Here is a 15419-nt window from a genome sequence, read left to right on the forward strand (position 1 = left end):
TATTACAACTGCTTTTGGACATCCCCAAGGTTAACCCTGTGGAGACTATAAACCCTGAAGAAGAAAATAAGAGTTACGATAAAACTTACTTTCGTTAACACTCTTTCTTTTGAGGTCCATAGGCTCCACAGGGCACCCACCCTGACGTACCTAGCTTCAGTAGGTATACTCTTCTCGATCACCAGTTCCCTTCTCCAACCAGTGAGCGCGTGTTTCCTGTGTGCACCGTTCTAACTTCTCTCCCCTCCTGTTTTGGACTTGTTAACTAAAACTGCAGAGCCTGAGCTGTGGGCAGGGTATGAGAAAAGAGGGGTCTAGTGCATCCTGGGAGCTTGTAAATTCGTTAGTTTTTCAGTGTCTGGCCTAGTCTTTACCAGCATACCTGAATGTTAACCCTGTGGATCCTATGGACCTCGAAAAAAAAGTTAACGAAGGTAAGTTTTACCGTAATTTTATGTGGTCCATCAATTGTTTTAAGTAATGAGTATTTTCCCCAAATTTGAATCTGTAGTACTAACATATTGCATTTGATTCTGAATTAATACTCTTTTTATAAATGCATATAGCAGTGTTTCATGACCATGATTTATACAGGTATGTGGATGGCATTGTTGTTATTTCAAATGCTTTTTTTTTTTTTTCTTTCTTTCTTCTAGCCAATGTCCAGTTATTGCCTTTTGGCTGAAAACAAATTCATCAAAATGGTAAGTGACAACATATTGACGAATTCATGGTGACACAGGATATTTTTATACAAATATCATGTGACATTAGATATTTCAGTCACAACATGTGTGCTATAACGTACACACCCTATCTCTCTAGCTTGTATCATACCTGCAGTACTGCAGGTCTTCTGTAAGAGTGAGTTACGCATTATTACAGGACTGCGGTGTAAATACGAAGTTCGTATTACGCTAAGTACACACCTATATAAGTATTGGGCCGGTCACCCGATATTAGCTGAGTGGGCCGATAACTTAAAAGAAGACTTAAAACTCTCCTGGAAACTGTTTAATCTGGACGTTGCATTTTATGAGCAGTTTTTAATATTTAAGATGTCCGACATAGCAGGCTTTACACTGCACAACTTCACAGTTAATATCCCTGTTTTAAAACCTGGAGAGGGCAAATATTTTGATTGATCAACACATACGCACGACTGGCTAGTCAAATATTGGTTTCCTGATACTATTGTCTCCTCCACCACCATTGATACGTTTAGTGCTGATCAAGATGATTTTGTTTTGAAACCGTAATATTTGCTAAATGTAAAGGCCTGTTAATATTTACAAGGGCAGTTTCAGTACTAAAGAATGGCATCCCTTCATTTTTTTTTACTCTTCTTATAATTACCTCATATACCCACCTGTTTATTTGCTGATGTAAACCTCACATCCAAACATTTAGTTTTTCCCTGTCAAACTGTGCAGCCTAGATATAGTGTTACTCAAAAACTTATGAAAAGCGCTAAAAGAAATGATGTGGTGGAAAAAAACCAATGCACTTGTTCTTATGAAACCTCTATTACAAGACTGCTGCTCCAATAAAAGAGGAGCTGACCCTCAAAATTAGGTATATAAAAATAGATAAGGAGGGCTGTCAAATGCAATAGATATTTATTAATTCTTTAAAATTTGTTATTCACAATACTAACAACAATAGAAAATAAAGTAATATTATATATAAAAATACACTAAAATCAATTATCTAAACCACAAAGCTCAACAAGGACTTCACAACAGATTTGGTCAATAATTATAATATTGTCCCTCCTATAGAGTAGAAATAGATGGTCACACGGCAAAATCTGAAAGATCTATTCCAACTCAGTGCCAGCTATTAGAAGCAAATCATACTGAAGATTTTATCCACAGCAGGGGTAAGGAGCAGTGTAGCGATTTGTTACAAGTTGCTTTCAGCTCAGAATGCTATTGTATCAATTTATTTCAATCAAAAGGATTAGATAGTCATTTGCAAAAAGCTACATATTGTAACATATTTATCTGACAGGCATCCAATAGATCATATTTTGGTAGATTCAATCACTCAGGTTTCCAATAATGATCTTAATTAACAGCACCTGTTTTTTTCCTGGCAATATGCATACAGTTTACCAAGCAGTTTGCACACAATTTTACAGGAAAGTTGAATTTTTGGGGGGATAGTGATCCACCCAAGATTAGACTCTATAGCAGAACCACAACCGTGGACCTAAATCCTAAAACAAATATCAAACTGCATCCAAACATCCAGCAACATAACAAAAATGTGTTCCCATAAAGATTAGTTGACTTTTTAAAGTATGACAATATGCTTTAAATGCACTGAACTGAAGCAAGTTGTGTCCAAAAGAGCAACAAGGCAAAAATATGAAGTTATGGCAATTGGAGAACAATGAAAATGTTGTTATACAAGAACTGTGGAAGTCCAGACAATCTCTGAGAGGGAATGTATTGCAAATCTGGCAGTGATTGCACCGATTCATAATTGTGGGTCCCAGGGAGCCATCATTTAAAATATTTTGCTACCTCACTTTTTCTGGGTCCTATTAGAATTCACGTCTCCACATGACCTCTTAATACCCTTCAGACCTGCCCACATGCCCCTTATTTGCCCATCAGAACTCACTGGGGAAGCAGCCACTACCGTAGCCCAAACATAGTTCCAGACCTTCATCTAGAAACTGTTAATAGCAGAGCGATCCCAAAGCCATTACCTAAATGTGCCCGGCATCTTGGTAATGCTAACCATTGCACCAACTATGTATATTTATTTGTTGATACTGCAGGCAAAAGGAAACTTCACTAGTTCCGCTAATCAACTCAATTCTCACACCATTTTCTCTTACGTCCTAGAGGATGCTGGGGACTCCAAAAGGACCATGGGGTATAGACGGGATCCGCAGGAGCTTGGGCACACTGAAAAGACTTAATCTGGGTGTGAACTGGCTCCTCCCTCTATGCCCCTCCTCCAGACCTTAGTTAGACTTTGTGCCCAAGACTGACTGGACACTCACTAGTGGAGCTCTCCTGAGTTTCTCTAGAAAATACTTTATTTTAGGTTTTTTATTTTCAGGGAGACCTGCTGGCTACAGGCTCCCTGCATCGTGGGACTGAGGGGAGAGAAGTCAGACCTACTTCTTCTTAGTTAAGGGCTCTGCTTCTCGGCTACTGGACACCATTAGCTCCAGAGGGTTCGATCACTTGGTGCGCCTAGCTGCTTGTTCCCGGAGCCGCGCCGTCAATCCCCTCACAGAAGCCAGAAGAAAGAAGTCAGGTGAGTATAAGAAGAACAGAAGACTTCAGGACGACAGAAGACTTCAGTAACGAGGTACAGCGCAGTGGTAACGCTGCGCTCCATGCTTCCACACACATCCACCAACGGTAATCATAGGGTGCAGGGCGCTGGGGGGGGGGCGCCCTGGGCAGCATGTTACTGGAGTTCGGGGTCCGGCAGAAAGCTTTTCGGTGCCTCGGCACCGTTTCTTAGACCCCCGCCGGCATCTTTTCAATTTAAAATTTGGCGGGACGAAGCGCGCCGGGAAGGGGCGGAGCTTCGTCCCGCGGCTCACAGCGCCATCTTCTCCTTCAACACGCGGCTGAAGGAGACGCTGCCGGGACCTCCACATCTCCTCTCTCAAGCAACGGGGAGCTAATCAGAAGGGGGGGGGGCTGCAGTGTGGTGCATTTTATCATTCTAAATTAAGCAGCGCTGGGTACATATATCTTTTGTCGGGATATATGGGCGCTGGAGTGTGAGCTGGCATACTCCCTCTGTGTCCTCTATCTGGGCTTCATTGTGGGACTGTCACCTAGTTGAGACGTTCTGTGTGTATCTGTGTGTCGGTACTACGTGTCGGCATGTCTGAGGCTGAATGTTATTCACCAGAGGAGGTTATTGGGGGAGCGGATGCGGGGCTAGATTTGGGACTGTCGACGCAGCCGACACCTGATTTACTCGCACTGCTCAATACGATAAATTCGAATGTAGCTTCTTTATCAAAGAGGTTAGATAAGTCTGAGTCACAGACACAGGTGTGGAAAAAGTCCATGGAAGAGGCTTTGTCTCAGGTGCAGACCCCATCCGGGTCGCAAAAGCGGCCATTTACTCAAGTGGTAGATACTGATACCGACACGGACTCTGATTCCGAGGTCGATTTCACTGAGGCTGCTTTACATCCACGATTAGTTAAGAGTATTCAGTACATGATTGTGGCTATAAAAGATGTTTTACACATTTCTAATGAACCTGCGGTACAGGAAACAAGGATTTGCTTGTTCAAGGGAAAAAAAACCTGAGGTGAAGTTTCCCCCCTCTCATGAAATGAATACTCTTTGTGAAAAGGCTTGGGAGTCGCCGGATAAGAGGTGGCAGATTTCCAAGAGGATTTACATGGCATATCCGTTCCCCTCTGATGACAGGGAAAAATGGGAGGTGTCTCCAAATGTTGACAAAGCTCTATCTCGCTTATCTAAGAAAGTGGCGCTTCGTCTCCTGACACGGCAGCTCTCAAAGATCCGGCGGATCGCAAGCTGGAGTCGTCTCTGAAGTCCATTTTTGCTAATTCGGGTGCATTGCTCAGACCTGCTGTGGCGTCGGTATGGGTGAGTAGTGCTATTGCTAAATGGGCTGAGAATTTAGCTAATGTTCTTTTGACTCTTGGTTATATCAAGGACGCTGCAGATTACCTGAAGGATGCGGCGAGGGATGTTTGTCTCTTGGGATCAAGAGCCAATGCCATGTCGATATCAGCCAGGAGGGCGTTGTGTATCCATCAATGGAATGCTGATGCCGACTCCAAGAGAGCTATGGAAGCTTTACCCTTCAAAGGTACTGTCTTGTTTGGGGATGGCTTGGCTGACCTGGTCTCGACTGCGGGTAAGTCCTCTTTTCTTCCTTATGTTCCCACACAACAGAAAAAGGCACCACATCAGCAGATGCAGTCCTTTCGTCACAATAAATACAGGGGTGGAAAAGGTTCGTCCTTCCTCGCTTCAAAGGGTAGAGGAAGGGGAAGGAAACCACCTGCAGTGTCAGGCGCCCAGGACCAAAAGTCCTGCCCTGCCTCTACCAAGTCCACCGCATGACGCTGGGGCTTTCCTGGGGGAGTCCGGACCAGTGGGGGGCCGTCTGCGAATATTCAGTCAGGTCTGGATTCAATCAGACCTGGATCCTTGGGTCCTAGAGATTGTGTCTCAGGGATACAAGCTGGAGTTTCGGGAGATGCCCCCTCACCGTTTCTTCATTTCGGCCTTACCAGTGGCTCTTCCGGACAGGGAGGTGGTGCTGGCAGCGATACAAAAATTGTGTCTACAGAGGGTCATTGTTCCCGTTCCCTCGTCCCAACGGGGGGAGGGGTTCTACTCGAGCCTCTTTGTTGTGCCTTAACCGGACGGTTCGGTCAGACCAATTCTAAATCTAAAATCCCTCAATCCATACTTGAAAGTTTTCAAGTTCAAGATGGAATCTCTTCGAACGGTAATTGCCAGCCTTGAAGGGGGGGATTTTATGGCGTCAGTCGACATAAAGGATGCCTACTTACACGTCCCGAGATATCCTTCGCATCAGGCCTTCCTCAGGTTTGCGATACAGGATTCTCATTACCAATTTCAGACGTTGCCGTTTGGGCTTTCCACGGCTCCGAGGATTTTCACCAAAGTCATGGCGGAAATTATGGTTCTCCTTCGCAAACAAGGGGTTACAATTATCCCGTACTTGGACGATCTCCTGATAAAGGCGAGGTCCAAAGAACGGTTGATGAGAAGTGTAAATTTGTCACTGTCTGTTCTGCGACAGCACGGTTGGGTACTCAATTTGCCAAAATCTCAGTTGATTCCGACCTCTCGGCTGCCTTTTCTGGGCATGATTCTGGACACGGATTTACAGAAATTATTTCTTCCAGAAGAAAAAGCTCTGGAACTGCGGACGATGGTCAGGAAACTTCTGAGGCAGACGAGTGTATCAATCCATCACTGTACTCGTGTTCTGGGGAAAATGGTTGCGGCGTACGAAGCCATTCCATTTGGCAGGTTTCATGCCCGGGTGTTTCAGTGGGACTTGCTGAGCAAATGGTCCGGGTCTCACCTGCACATGCACCGGAAGATAAGTAGATCTCCCAGAGCCAGAATTTCTCTCCTGTGGTGGCTACAAAGTCCTCACCTCCTAGGGGGACGCCGGTTCGGTATCCAGGATTGGGTACTTCTGACAACAGATGCAAGTCTCCGGGGCTGGGGTGCAGTCACCCAAGGAAGAAACTTCCAGGGGAAATGGTCGCTCCAGGAAGCTTGTCTCCACATAAATGTTCTCGAGTTAAGAGCCATTTACAACGGCCTGCTACAAGCAAGAAGCCTTCTTCATGGTCGACCTGTCCTGGTACAGTCAGACAACATCACAGCGGTGGCACATATAAACCGTCAAGGCGGAACAAGGAGCAGAGCGGCAATGGCGGAGGCCACAAGAATCCTTCATTGGGCGGAACAACACGTGAGCGCCCTGTCAGCAGTCTTCCTGCAGATTTCCTCAGCAGACACGATCTCCATCCGGGAGAGTGGGCTCTTCACCAAGAGGTATTTGCAGAGGTGACAAAACGTTGGGGAATTCCGTTGATCGACATGATGGCGTCTCGTCTCAACAAGAAGCTCCCGAGGTATTGTTCCAAGTCAAGGGACCCCCAAGCCAGTGCAGTGGACGCCCTGGTGTCTCCATGGGTGTTCCAGTCGGTGTATGTGTTCCCTCCACCTTCTCACATTCCAAAGGTACTGGGGATCATTCGACGAGCAAGGGTTCAGGCGATTCTCGTCGTTCCAGATCCGGGTACCAGGCCCCAAGAAGGGCCTGGTACCCGGATCTTCAGGAACTACTGGTGGAAGATCCTTGGCCGCTTCCTCTAAGAAGGGCCTGTTGTTGCAGGGTCCATGCGTGTTTCCAGAATTACCGTGGCTGCGTTTGACGGCATGGAGGTTGAGCGCCAGATCTTAGCTCGTAAGGGTATTCCCTGGGAGGTCATTCCAACTCTCATTAAGGCTAGGAAGGAGGTTACGGCGAAACATTATCACCAAATTTGGAGAAAGTATGTTTCCTGGTGTGAGTCTAAAATGGCTCCTGCGGAAGATGTTCACTTGGGTCGCTTTCTCCACTTATTACAGGCGGGAGTGGATGCAGGCCTAAAATTAGGTTCCATCAAAGTGCAGATTTCGGCTTTGTCTATTTTCTTTCAAAAAGAATTGGCTGTCCTCCCAGAGGTTCAGACTTTTGTGAAAGGAGTAATGCATATCAATCCTCCGTTTGTGCCTCCTGTAGCTCCATGGAATCTTGATGTGGTCTTACGGTTTCTCATGTCTTCCTGGTTTGAACCTTTGTGTAAGATTGAGTTGAAATTTCTCACTTGGAAGGTAGTTATGCTGTTGGCGCTGGCGTCTGCCAGGCGGGTGTCAGAATTGGCGGCCTTATCTCATAAGAGCCTGTACTTGATTTTTCATTCGGATAGGGCGGAATTGAGGACTCGTCAACAATTTCTGCCGAAGGTGGTTTCTTCATTTCACATTAACCAACCTATTGTGGTCCCGGTGGCTACGGAGGCTGTGGCGATTCCAAAATCTCTGGATGTTGTGAGAGCGTTGAAGATCTACGTCACTAGGACAGCTGTTGCCAGAAATACTGAGGCGCTGTTTGTCTTGTATGCTTCCAACAAAATTGGTCATCCTGCTTCAAAACAGACTATTGCACGCTGGATTTGTAATACGATTCAGGAGGCTCATTCTTCGGCCGGACTACCGGTGCCGAAGTCAGTAAAAGCCCATTCTACCAGGAAAGTGGGCTCATCTTGGGCGGCTGCCCGAGGCGTCTCGGCGTTACAGCTTTGCCGAGCAGCTACTTGGTCGGGTTCAAACACTTTTGCTAAGTTCTATAAGTTTGATACTCTGGCTGATGAGGACCTTGCGTTTGCTCAGTCTGTGCTGCAGAGTCGTCCGCACTCTCCCGCCCGTTCTGGAGCTTTGGTATAAACCCCATGGTCCTTTTGGAGTCCCCTGCATCCTCTAGGACGTAAGAGAAAATAGAATTTTGGTACCTACTGGTAAATCCTTTTCTCCTAGTCCGTAGAGGATGCTGGGCGCCCATCCCAGTGCGGACTGTTACTTGCAGTGTTTTCTTGCTGGTTAAATTAGTTTATACACAGGTTGTGTATTTCTTGTTTCAGCTTGTTGCTGTTGTTAATTCATACTGTTATCTGGTTTCCTGCTACTCCGGTTGTACGGTATGTTTGTGGTGTGGGCTGGTAGGTTTCTCGCCCTTAGTTTAAACAAAAATCCTTTCCTCGAAATGTCCGTCTCTCCTGGGCACAGTTCCTATAACTGAGGTCTGGAGGAGGGGCATAGAGGGAGGAGCCAGTTCACACCCAGATTAAGTCTTTTCAGTGTGCCCAAGCTCCTGCGGATCCCGTCTATACCCCATGGTCCTTTTGGAGTCCCCAGCATCCTCTATGGACTAGGAGAAAAGGATTTACCGGTAGGTACCAAAATCCTATTTTTTCTCTTTCCAAGTATAAACAACTTTTGAGAAGTACGTGTCAATCTCTGCAAGTACTCTTGTATAAGATTTATGCATACTGAAATAAATTAAGTCCTAGAACTGTTTAGAGCACTATTAATATCACAAGAAAGCAACCATGATGTATGTCTGTACTCATGCTTTTTTACTTCTAGAATCAATGTAGCTAAAAGCCCTCGTACATCAGCGAGAAAAGGAGAGTTATGGTAGACTTACCGTTGTTAACTCTGTCTGCGAGGTACATTGGGTTGCACAGGGAAACATCGGGGTGTAGAGTGGATCTTGATCCAGAGGTACCAACAGGTTAAGCTTTAGGCTGTCCCAGGATGCATTGGGGCCTTCTCTATAACCCCGCCTCCAGGCACTGTGAGCTCGGTTTCGTTAACCAGTCCAATGCAGGAGCAGGTAAGAGAGAAGGTAGATAGTCTCACAGAACCAAATTCTCACAAAAGGAGAAGGGGCCAACGGCTAATGCCATACAAACCCATAGAAGCTAGGTGCGTCAGAGTGGGCACCCTGCGGAACCTAATGTACCTCGCAGAAAAAGAGTTAACAATGGTAAGTCTACCATAACACTCCTTTTCTGCAGCAGATTACATTGGTTTCCACAGGGAAACATGGGGAGTCCTAAAGCAGTTCATCAAGGGAGGGTGAAGCACCTTAGCGGGTATGAGAACCCGGCGTCCAAAGGAAGCATCCTGGGAGGCGAAAGTATCAAAAGCATAGAACCTCATAGCCGCCTTGCACAATTGTTCTGCGGACGCGCCACGGCGGGCCGCCCAAGAAGGTCCAACAGACCGAGTAGATTGGGCATTATTAGCATCAGGAGCTGGGAGACCAGCCTGCACATAAGCTTGTGCAATCGCCATTCTAATCCATCTGGCCAAGGTTTGCTTATTCGCAGGCCAGCCACGTTTGTGAAAACCAAACAAACAAAAAGGGAATCTGATTTCCTGATAGAGGCAGTCCTCTCCACATATATACGGAGAGCCCGTACCACATCCAAAGACCGCTCTTTGGAGGACAAATCAGAAGAGATAAAGGCAGGAACCACAATTTCTTGGTTAAGGTGAAAAAATTGCACCACCTTAGTTAATTAACCTAGGCGAGTTCTAAGAACTGCCCGGTCAAGATGACATATTAGAAAGGGTGAGCGATAGGACAAAGCGCCTAAGTCCAACACCATTCTTGCAGAGGCAATAGTCCATAAAAACAAGAGCTTGGCCGTCAGCCATTTAAAGTCCACCATCTCAAGAGGTTCAAATGGAGACTCTTGCAGGACATTCAGGACAACAGACAGATCCCATGGAGCCACAGGAGGGACATAGGGAGGCTGAATCCGCAAGACACCCTGAATGTGTGAACGTCAGGTATAGACGCAATTTTTCTCTGAAACCATACCGACAAGGCAGATATGTAAACCTTGAGGGAGGCCAGACGAAGGCCTAAGTCCAGGCCATTATGCAGGAATGCCAGAATTCTGTAAGTCCTGAATCTGTATGCATTTTAATTCTTATCAGCACACCGGGTGAAGTTAGAATTCCAGACCCTGTAATAAATCTGGGCATATGCCGGTTTGCGGGCTTTTAACATAGTTTGGATGACTGCCTCAGAGAATCCTTTGGCTCTCAGGAGTGATGCCTCAAGAGCCATGCCGTCAAAGCCAGCCTGGCCAGGTCCGAATAACGACAAGGGCCCTGTACGTGGAAGTCTGGGTGCTGAGGAAGTAGAAGAGGATGCTTTGTCGATAGACCCTTCAGGTCTGAGAGTCAATGCCGTCTGGGCCACGCTGGAGCGACTAGAAGTAGAAATCCTTCTTGTTTGAACTTCCGCAGTACCCTGGGCAGGAGTGACACTTGAGGGAATATGTAGGGCAGCCGAAAGTTTCATGTAATTGCCAGTGCGTCCACGAACGTTGCTTGAGGATCCCTGGTCCTTGATCCAAAGACCAGAACCTTGTGATTGTGTCGAGACGCCATCAGGTCTACGTATGGTAGGCCCCACTTGTCCACTAGGAGTTAATAGACTTCTGGATGAAGACTCCACTCTCTGGCATGCACGTCCTGGCAACTGAGGAAGTCCGCTTCCCAGTTTAGGACGCCGGAATGAACACTGCCGATATTGCTGGCAGATGGTGTTCCGCCCAACAAAGGATTTCTCATACGTCCTAGAGGATGCTGGGGACACTTCAAGAACCATGGGGTATAGACGAGATCCGCAGGAGACATGGGCACTTTAAGACTTTGAATGGGCGTGAACTGGCTCCTCCCTCTATGCCCCTCCTCCAGACTCCAGTTTTAGAATTGTGCCCAGGCAGACTGGATGCACTTGGAGGAGCTCTACTGAGTTTCTCTGAAAAGACTTTGTTAGTTTTTTTATTTTCAGGGAGGACTGCTGGCAACAGTCTCCCTGCATCGTGGGACTTATGGGAGAGAAGTCAGACCTACTTCTAGTGAGTTTAAAGGCTCTGCTTCTTGGCTACAGGACACCATTAGCTCCTGAGGGTTTGGAACACTAGGTACGCCTAGGGGTTCACTCCCAGAGCCCGCCGTCACCCCCCTTGCAGAGCCAGAAGTCAGAAGACAGGTGAGTAGAAGAAGAAAAGAAGACTTCAGTGACTGCTTCTGAGGTACCGCACAGCAATCATGCTGCGCGTTATGCTGCCACACACAGCGGCACTACAGGGTGCAGGGCGCGGGGGTAGGGGGCCCCCTGGGCAGCATAAAACTCATCATTAAGGCTGGCAAAGTGGAAATTAAGTGTTTCGACACAAAATTCTAACCCCACCAGTGTGATTTATATTAAAAAAATAGTGGGGCTTAAGCTCGCCATTAAGGGGGCGAGGCTTAGCCCACACAGCTCTCCTCATCGCCATTTTCTCTTCACTGAGCTGCAGAGACGCTGGTCCTTCCTCAACACTGCTGTACCAGTAACAGGGTGCAAAACGGGGGGGCACAGTTCATTTGGTGCAAATATAAGTATTATAAAAGCGCTACAGGTCTGAAGCTTTATATTAACATTTCAGAACCGGGATTGAGCGCTGGGTTGTGAGCTGGCAAACTCCCTCTGTGTTTCTCTGACAGGCTTTACTGTGGGTCTGTCCCCTTTTTGCCCAGTGTGTCTGTGGGTGTCGGTACGTGTGTGTCGGCATGTCTGAGGCGGAGTGCTCTTCCCAGGAGGAGACTGTGTTAGGGACAGAAACGGCTGTGGGAGTGACCCTGTCGGCACCGCCGACTCCTGATTGGGTAAACGTTTTGAATGCCTTGAATGCTAATGTGGCTCTTATTAATAAGAGATTAGATAGATCTGATTCTCAGAACCAGGCATGGAAGAAATCTGTGGAGGATGTGTTATCACAGGTTCAGACCCCCTCGGTCACATAAACGTATGTTTGCTCAGTTGGCAGACACCGATACCGACACGGACACTGACTCCAGTGTCGACTATAGTGATGCCAGATTAGACCCAAAATTGGCAAAGAACATTCAGTACATGATTGTGGCAATAAAAGACGTGTTACATATCACTGTAGACCCTGCGGTTCCTGATACTAGGGTCTGTATGTTTAAGGGAAAGAACACTGAGGTAACGTTTACTCCCTCTCATGAACTGAATACTCTGTTTGAAAAAATGTGGGAAAATCCTGACAAAGTTTCTGATTCCCAAATTGATTCAGGTGGCGTATCCGTTCCCATCTGGGGATAGAGAAAAGTGGGAGTCATCCCCCATTGTGGACAAGGCTCTATCACGGTTGTCTAAAAAGGTGGCTTTACAGTCTCCTGACACGGCAGCCCTTAAGGATCCTGCGGATCGTAGACAGGAAAATACGTTAAAATCCATTTACGTCACCACAGGTACACTGCTCAGACCAACCATCGCATCTGCGTGGGTGAGTAGTGCTATCGAAAAGTGGGCAGAGAATTTGTCATCTGATATAGATACCCTAGATAAGGATAGCATCCTGTTAACTCTAAGTTATATCAGGGACGCTGCGGCCTACCTAAAGGAGGCGGCGAGAGATATTGGCATTTCTCTAACGTCCTAGTGGATGCTGGGGACTCCGTAAGGACCATGGGGATAGACGGGCTCCGCAGGAGACTGGGCACTCTATAAGAAAGATTTGGTACTATCTGGTGTGCACTGGCTCCTCCCTCTATGCCCCTCCTCCAGACCTCAGTTAGATTTCTGTGCCCGGCCCGAGCTGGTTGCACACTAGGAGCTCTCCTGAGCTGCTAGAAAGAAAGTTTAAATTAGGTTTTTTATTTTACAGTGAGACCTGCTGGCAACAGGCTCACTGCATCGAGGGACTAAGGGGAGAAGAAGCGAACCTACCTGCTTGCAGCTAGCTTGGGCTTCTTAGGCTACTGGACACCATTAGCTCCAGAGGGATCGACCGCAGGACTCGTCCTTGGTGTTCGTTCCTGGAGCCGCGCCGCCGTCCCCCTTACAGAGCCAGAAGCATGAAGATGGTCCGGAAAATCGGCGGCAGAAGACTTCAGTCTTCACCAAGGTAGCGCACAGCACTGCAGCTGTGCGCCATTGCTCCTCATACACACTTCACACTCCGGTCACTGAGGGTGCAGGGCGCTGGGGGGGGCGCCCTGAGCAGCAATAATATCACCTTGGCTGGCAAAATAACCACAATATATAGTCCCAGAGGCTATATATGTGGTAATTACCCCTGCCAGAATACAGAAAAAAGCGGGAGAAAGGCCGCCGAAAAAGGGGCGGAGCCTTCTCCCTCAGCACACTGGCGCCATTATTCCCTCACAGTTCCGCTGGAAGGAAGCTCCCTGACTCTCCCCTGCAGTCTACACTACGGAAAGGGTAAAAAAAGAGAGGGGGGCACTAAATTTGGACGCAGTTTAATATAATAAGCAGCTAAAAAGGGTCATAACTCAGTTAGTCCCTGTATTATTATAGCGCTCTGGTGTGTGCTGGCATACTTTCTCTCTGTCTCCCCAAAGGGCTTTTGTGGGGTCCTGTCTCCTTGTAAGAGCATTCCCTGTGTGTGCGGTGTGTCGGTACGGCTGTGTCGACATGTTTGATGAGGAGACTTATGTGGAGGCGGAGCAGATGCCTATTAATGTGATGTCACCCCCTGCGGGGCAGACACCTGAGTGGATGGATTTATGGAAGGAATTACGTGCAAGTGTCGACTCCTTACATAAAAAATTTGACGACATGCCAAATGCGGGACAGCCGGCTTCTCAGCTCGTGCCTGCCCAGACGATTCAAAGGCCGTCAGGGGCCCTGAAACGACCACTACCTCAGATGGCAGACACAGATGTCGACACGGATACTGATGCAAGTGTCGACGACGATGAGTCAAATTTAATGTCCACTAGGGCCATTTGTGGCATGATTGAGGCAATGAAAGAGGTATTACACCTTACTGATATAAACCCAGGTACCTCAAAAAAGGGTATTATGTTTGGGGAGAAAAAACTACCTATAGTTTTTCCCCCATCTGAGGAATTGAATGAGGTGTGTGAAGAAGCGTGGGCTTTCCCCGATAAAAAAATTGGTGATTTCAAAAAAATTACTAATGGCGTTCCCTTTCTCGCCAGAGGATAGGTCACGTTGGGAAACTCCCCCTAGGGTGGATAAAGCGCTCACACGTTTGTCAAAAAAGGTGGCACTACCGTCTCCGGATACGGCCGCCCTAAAGGAACCTGCTGATAGAAAGCAGGAGGCTATCCTAAAATCTATTTACACACACACTGGTGTTATACTGAGACCAGCTATTGCTTCAGCCTGGATGTGCAGTGCTGCTGCTGCTTGGTCAGATTCCCTGTCGGAAAATATTGACACCCTAGACAGAGACACTATATTGCTAACCATAGAGCATATAAAAGACTCGGTCTTATACATGAGAGATGCACAGAGGGAGATCTGCCGGCTGGCATCTAGAATAAGTGCTTTGTCCATTTCTGCTAGGAGAGGCTTATGGACTCGGCAGTGGACAGGAGATGCAGATTCTAAAAGGCACATGGAAGTTTTGCCTTATAAGGGTGAGGAGTTATTCGGGGACGGTCTCTCAGACCTTGTTTCCACAGCAACGGCTGGGAAGTCTGCATTTTTGCCCCATGTCCCCTCACAGCCTAAGAAAGCACCGTATTACCAAGTACAGTCCTTTCGACCCCAGAAAAACAGGCGGGGAAAAGGCGGGTCCTTTCTGTCTAGAGGCAGAGGAAGGGGGAAAAAGCTGCAACACACAGCAGGTTCCCAGGACCAAAAGTCCTCCCCCGCTTCTTCCAAATCCGCCGCATGACGGTGGGGCTCCACAGGCGGAGCCAGGTACGGTGGGGGGCCGCCTCAAGATTTTCAGCGATCAGTGGGCTCGCTCACGGGTGGATCCCTGGATCCTTCAAGTAGTATCTCAGGGGTACAAGCTGGAATTCGAGGCGCCGCCCCCCCCCCCGCCGTTTCCTCAAATCAGCCTTACAGACGACTCCATCGGGCAGGGAGGCTGTGCTAGAGGCCATTCACAAGCTGTATTCCCAGCAGGTGATAGTCAAGGTACCCCTACTTCAACAAGGCCGGGGCTACTATTCCACACAGTTTGTGGTACCGAAACCAGACGGTTCGGTGAGACCCATTTTAAATTTGAAATCCTTGAACACTTACATAGCAAAATTCAAGTTCAAGATGGAATCGCTCAGGGCGGTTATTGCAAGCCTGGACGAGGGGGATTACATGGTATCCCTGGACATCAAGGATGCTTACCTGCATGTCCCTATTTACCTTCCTCACCAGGAGTACCTCAGATTTGTGGTACAGGATTGCCATTACCAATTCCAGACACTACCGTTTGGACTGTCCACGGCACCGAGGGTGTTTACCAAGGTAATGGCAGAAATGATGAT

General features: G+C 47.5%; 1 protein-coding gene across 3 annotated transcripts in view; it reads left to right on the plus strand.

The window, feature by feature from the left end:
- AP3D1 (adaptor related protein complex 3 subunit delta 1) overlaps nucleotides 1-15419 on the plus strand; it is a 560201-nt gene that overhangs the window by 451585 nt on the left and 93197 nt on the right. For all 3 annotated transcript variants that reach the window (XM_063914795.1, XM_063914794.1, XM_063914796.1), the window contains exon 27: nucleotides 657-704. In XM_063914795.1, the coding sequence (XP_063770865.1) occupies nucleotides 657-704 (48 nt within the window). The remainder of the gene's footprint in view (nucleotides 1-656; nucleotides 705-15419) is intronic.

This window comes from Pseudophryne corroboree, chromosome 1 (genome assembly GCF_028390025.1).
Source record: "Pseudophryne corroboree isolate aPseCor3 chromosome 1, aPseCor3.hap2, whole genome shotgun sequence".
Taxonomy (NCBI): Eukaryota; Metazoa; Chordata; class Amphibia; order Anura; family Myobatrachidae; genus Pseudophryne; species Pseudophryne corroboree.